Source organism: Olea europaea, unplaced genomic scaffold, assembly GCF_002742605.1.
Source record: "Olea europaea var. sylvestris unplaced genomic scaffold, O_europaea_v1 scaffold922, whole genome shotgun sequence".
Taxonomy (NCBI): Eukaryota; Viridiplantae; Streptophyta; class Magnoliopsida; order Lamiales; family Oleaceae; genus Olea; species Olea europaea.
In genome coordinates, this window is record NW_019267704.1 from 230,876 (window position 1) to 236,937 (window position 6,062).

Consider the following 6,062-nt stretch of genomic DNA (forward strand, 5'->3'; position numbering starts at 1 on the left):
TGGACGTCGTGGTAAAGATGAGAAGGGTATTTGTATTATAATGATTGACGAAAAGGTAAATTTATTGCTGGCACCATGTATCTCAGTTTAAGATTTGGGAAAAATAAAATTTTAGAGTAAATTCTCCTTGAAAAATGTATCTAATAGAGAGTTACTTTCCATATCTTGTTATCATTTGGCAGTAGCCATTATAATTTGGAAATTGTCTTCTGGTTGATGAAGCTTTAGAACAAATTGAAATTCCTATTTGAACTTCTATACATTCAGTCGTATCAAGACTAAATTGCTAAATAACTGCTATTCCTTAACTTCCATGGTTAAAATATGACTGAAAAAAGCAAGACAGATAGGAATGTCAACAAATGGCAAAACTCAATACTGTATAAATAAGTGTTGCTACTGAACTAACCCTCTGGATAGGAATAGGTGTGTCTAAGTAGGAGGCGACACTTGAGCTCTTGCGAGATCAAGAATTATGCTAATATGTCAGTCGGTTCAAACCTACATCTAATCATATGTGACCCTTAGGACATGAAATTTGCTATTCCAAGTATATTAAAAGACATGATTTAACTAAACTTTTCATTAAAAACTGTACATTACTTTTTGAAATCAGATGGAAATGAATGTCCTTAAGGACATGGTTCTGGGTAAACCAGCTCCATTGGTCAGTACTTTCAGGCTAAGCTACTACTCTATCCTGAATTTAATGACTCGTGCTGAGGGACAATTTACTGCTGAGCATGTCATCAGAAATTCCTTTCACCAGTTTCAGTATGAGAAGGTTTTCCCTGAAAAATTCCCTTATTTATTTTCATATATTTTTGGATCTTGGTTGATAACGTCTAAAGTTCTTCTTTAGGCATTGCCTGACATTGGGAAAAAGGTCTCCAAGCTGGAAGAGGAGGCTGCAGTGCTTGATGCTTCTGGAGAGGTCTAGTTATTCTGATTATTTATGCTTGCAATGCATTTTTTAAATCATATTCTAATATTTTCTTGTTAAATTTTAAGGCTGAGGTTACTGAATATCATAAGCTACATCTTGAGATAGCCCAAGTTGAAAAGAAAATGGTGGCAGAAATTATGCGGCCTGAAAGAGTTCTCTATTTCCTTCAATCTGGTAGGCTGGTAAGTGAGAAGATAGGTGTTTGTATATTTTATATATGCTTCGATCTAGAATAATGTGAATAACATCTATGTCTTCCTATTGTAACTTCTGTTCATTTGATCAGCTTGCATGTCACTCTTTCCTTATTTGCGATTCCCCTGCTACATCTTTTATATTTTTGCTCTGTATTGTTTTCTGTTATATGCTGCAGTTCATTTTGCTTTACATATTTGGTGTTTTGCTCTATTAATTTAAAGCTTTACTCAAAGGGGATTTGAAAGTGTTTTTCTGAGTTCATTGTGATTCTTTCCCTCCATGGCTGCTCCTTTTTACTTCTATGTGATGTTGGAGTGAAGTTACGAGAAGAGAGGCTTTGGGCAGTCACTTTGAGACAAAACTGGTTTTTTACTGATTTTTTGAATGTAATGATGCTTAAATCCCTTTACTCCCCCTCCTGTGGGTTGTTTTTGGTTTCACTTTTCTGTGTTGTTTCTGGTTTCACTTATGCATTCTCTGTGTCTGAGCTACTTTTGTCGAACTGCAGGTTAAAATAAGGGGAAGTGGCAAAGATTGGGGTTGGGGAGTTGTAGTCCATGTGGTGAATAAAACTCCAGCTGCATTGGGTTCTATGCCTGCGGCGCTTGCTTCTTCCTGTGGTAGTAGTTATATTGTGGACACTTTGCTTCACTGCTCTTTTGGCTCAAGTGATAATGGTTCTCGACCCAAACCATGTCCTCCCTGTCCTGGAGAAAAGGGGGAAATGCATGTGGTATGTTGATAGAATCTTGACCGAAAAATTCTCTGACAAAGCTTATTGTGCATTGCAATTTAGTCCGACTGGAGCATGAATTATGAAAATAAATGCCCTTTAGAAAATAACATTGATTTCTTTTTCTCAGGTTCCTGTTCAGTTGCCTCTTATTTCTGCAGTCAGCAAGCTCAGGATTGCTGTTCCTTCTGATTTACGGCCAACAGAAGCTAGACAGAGTGTTCTGCTTGCTGTACAGGAGCTTGAAAAACGTTTTCCGCAGGGCATTCCAAAGCTTAATCCTATGAAGGTATGCAATCTTACATTCATATTTAGACTATCCTAATTGACATTATTTTCTTATATGGATTTGCTGAAGATCATTTCTCATTGTTATCTCCAGCTAATCCTGATCTCATAAAGCAGCCTTATGTTTAATCCCTAATTTGTATGAAGTTATGAACCATGTTACTATCACGGTCCAACAGTTTACTTGTACCTCGGTTCTTTGTTGAAATTATTAAAGCCGTCGATATATTATATTTAGCAACGGAACTCTTTTCATTTTTTGTTGAAGTGTCAGTCACAGTATCCAAGTAAGCAACAAAATTGATGCAACTACTTATTTTTGTTTTTGTTTATTCATTATTATCCTAAAATCAAAATAATTCCTACACTCATAGGTAAGACTAATATGAATTGAAAACAAATATAGAAGTCCATCCTACCAACACACAAGAATGGAACAATAACAGAGGCAGGAAAATAATAGTTTTCAGTCATGATTATTTGTTTTTATTGGCCAGAGGCAGCGTCAGCACAATTATCATTGCTGCTCGTCTCAGTCCATGTCACAGTTGAATTTCTTGAATCTTTCCTCTTCTGGCAGAGACCAACTATAATTAAAAAACTTTGTCTGTGACATGCTTTTACATTTGCCCATTTAGTTACCTTGTCTTCATGATATCCAGAACCAGAGGGCAGAATGTTTTTCCATAGATCCACATGCGGTGTTTCATAATTTTCATTATTAATGAAAAGCTTATATTAACCTGTGTTGACATCTTTTCCGAGGAACGGCGATATATATATTTCTAACATTTGTGCCTTTTGTCAGGACATGGGAATTGAAGAACCTGGAGTTGTTGAGCTCGTTAACCAGATTGAGGAACTTGAACAGAAATTATTTTCTCACCCATTGCATAAGGTCTGAAAAAGTTTATTTTTTCCCTTTCCCGCCAAAACGTTTGTTTCGGCTAGTTGCTTCTACCTTCCCTATGTAGAAACATCTGCGAGTTGGTTCTTTATAGAGGCATTGGCTTATTTTTGTGAGAAAATACCCTTCATGTTTAAAAAATGTAATGACATGCCCTGTTTTAAGTAATATATTCATTCCCGACTACCTTTTGATTCATATCTCAAAGTAAACAATAGGAAAATAAATTGTTGCATTGCCCCTGTTTGGTTTTGTTATAAATCCGAGTTTTATGGATTTAGTTTTTAGTACCATTTGTTACCAAAGTCTTCAACAAATATTAAGTTGAGATTTCCCCTAGCATACATACTTAGAATTGTGTATGCACAAAAAGGGTATTCTTATTTAAAAGAAACAAATTAAATTGCGATAGTAGAAAATTCCGTCTTTAGTTCACAAGGACATTTAGGTGTATCAACCTCATTTGAGATTAGCTATGACTGACAAAGTGGTGAGGGGTGAATATGATACTCAAAACTAGAAATTGGGGAGCTAGTATATTTATTAAATGTGTGAGAATATATATGGTATTGTATTTAGTTTTATTTTATTCACGTTTATGCTATGCAGTCTCAAGATGAACATCAGATTAGAAGTTTCCGCAGAAAATCAGAATTGAATCATGAAATTCAACAGCTAAAGTCCAAAATGCGTGATTCACAGGTATTTGTTGTTTGTTGGATGCTCCTCTAGATGCATGTACATGTACATATGCATGTTCATATATCTGCTGATTAGCTGCTGTCTATGTGTATGCCTTCTTTGGTCCTGTCTCAATTGCTACCTCATGTCTGTATTCAGCTTCAAAAATTTCGCATTGAACTTAGAAACCGCTCACGGGTTCTGAAAAAGCTGGGGCACATTGATGCTGATGGTGTTGTTCAGTTGAAAGGACGAGCAGCCTGTTTCATAGATACAGGAGATGAGCTCCTTGTTACTGAATTGATGTTCAATGGTGAAGGCTCTATCATTGATCTTTCAAACTTATGTCTGCTGTCATTTCTTTTCCACACTTAGATATGTGTTGAGCAGCGTTTAATTTTTCCCAGCTGGAAATTGCATGTTATGGACCAGTCCCATATGGAATGTTAGTTTATCATAGCATCACATTTTTTTTTTTTTCAGGTACCTTCAATGATCTTGATCATCATCAAGTCGCTGCTCTGGCAAGTTGCTTCATTCCAGGAGACAAATCAGGGAAAATAGATGTAACAGCAGTACTTGTTAAACCACTGCAACAGCTTCAAGACAGCGCTAGAAGAATAGCAGAGGTGTGTTCAGCTTTTTACACATGCTCATATGTGCGTTAGATCTAATTTTATTATCTACAGTGGCGATCTGCAAACCGAAAAAAGAGACATATTGCAGAGCATGGTAAATGACAACTTGAAATTTTGCCTCAGATACAACGTGAATGTGGACTCGAAGTACACGTGGAGGAATATGTTGAGGCAGCAGTCAGACCATGCTTGATGAATGTGATCCACCTGTGGTCAGAGGTTGATTTAGTGACTTGTGTTTTTTCAGTAGATGGCATGTTAAACTACACTCTTATTCTTATTTGATGCCTCTAAATTTATCACTTGGGATATGATTAATATTCTTGGTCAAATGAAACTTTTAAGAAATTTTATTTGCAAAAAAGCAACTTAGATCGATTGCTTGGTTTTGAGTCGGTGCATCTTTTCAAATATGTTGGTCTAGATCATGTCTAAACTCATTGTTTCTCTAAACTCTCTTTTTTCAGGGAAAATCTTTTAAAGTTGTTATAGAAGAGACAGACATCCTCGAAGGTAGCATTATACGACTAGTTAGAAGGCTGGATGAATTTTTAAACCAGGTAATCCAATCGATTGTCATAAATCCTATGAATTTTTCATTTGAGCAAGAGTACATAAATAGGTGAACATGACATGCAAAATGGGGCCTTTTCCAATTGGTTGGTTTAACAATTTGAAGAAAAGTAAAATATAATTGTCGAAATAGTTTGGTTTAACGATTTGAAGAAAAATAAAATATAATCATCGAGCCTTTCTAGCAAATGTTAGGATAGGATGCATGAATTGTTGGATGCCTTTACTTCTGGACCATTTTTGGTCCCTTTCCATGAAGGTATCTCTTCTTCAGGCCAACGGATGGCTGGACAATTCTGAAATGCTGTTAATGTTATATAATACAGCTAGTATGACCTTATACTGTACGTCAATTACCAAACCAGCACTTGAAGTTCGTTTCAAGACACGGATTATATGCCGATCTTTAGTTTACTATCTTATTTTTTCGGGTTTTCCAGTTGAAAGCTGCTGCTCATGCGGTCGGGGAAGCTGATTTAGAGAACAAATTTGCAGCAGCTAGTGGAAGCCTTCGTCGAGGGATAATGTTTGCAAATTCACTCTATCTCTGAAATTGTAGACTCCTAGTCAGCTTCATAAATATTTATAATATTTGCCAATTCACAGTGTCTCTGAATTGTAGATAGTAAATTAGCTTCTTAAATATTTTTGATTAGTCTATAGTGTTTCTAAGCCTAGTTTTCAAAGAACTGTGTTAGCGCCATCATGTCTTTCTTTTCCTTTTCTTTCTATTTTAATTTAACATTGTGTACAAACGCAACAGTAGAGTAATGAGGAAGATAATTCTTTTAAACTTGTATGAGTTATTTTCCTATTTGTAAATTAGGGTTGATCTGTCGAAAGATTTTTGGTCGCACGTGGACGGTCAAATGCGCATGCTTTTCATTGAAATGGAGATAAATGTTGAGCGAGTTGACAATTTTGTCCTTCAGCTGCAAGTCATGTGAACTCATCAGCAATTTGAACATATTTATTATTGATTTCGGTCATTTGAGAATTCAAATCAATCAATTTCAATAAGGGATAAAACTATTTGTACACAAGCATTTGTACAATTTTTTACATACTCGACATTTGGCCGCCCCCTATTGACAGCCG

At 35.9% G+C, this 6,062-nt stretch overlaps 1 protein-coding gene across 1 annotated transcript in view; it reads left to right on the forward strand.

Annotated features, from left to right (window-relative positions):
• The window catches only part of LOC111392358 (DExH-box ATP-dependent RNA helicase DExH10-like), an 8,218-nt gene extending 2,461 nt beyond the window's left edge, over positions 1-5,757 (forward strand). The window contains exons 2-14 of the mRNA XM_023017692.1: positions 3-55; positions 617-784; positions 863-934; positions 1,012-1,128; positions 1,653-1,877; positions 2,008-2,166; positions 2,974-3,063; positions 3,682-3,774; positions 3,913-4,066; positions 4,237-4,382; positions 4,515-4,610; positions 4,859-4,951; positions 5,405-5,757. Coding sequence (XP_022873460.1) covers positions 3-55; positions 617-784; positions 863-934; positions 1,012-1,128; positions 1,653-1,877; positions 2,008-2,166; positions 2,974-3,063; positions 3,682-3,774; positions 3,913-4,066; positions 4,237-4,382; positions 4,515-4,610; positions 4,859-4,951; positions 5,405-5,515 — 1,577 coding nt within the window. The 3' untranslated portion in view covers positions 5,516-5,757. The remainder of the gene's footprint in view (positions 1-2; positions 56-616; positions 785-862; positions 935-1,011; positions 1,129-1,652; positions 1,878-2,007; positions 2,167-2,973; positions 3,064-3,681; positions 3,775-3,912; positions 4,067-4,236; positions 4,383-4,514; positions 4,611-4,858; positions 4,952-5,404) is intronic.
• Positions 5,758-6,062: the final 305 nt, after the last annotated feature.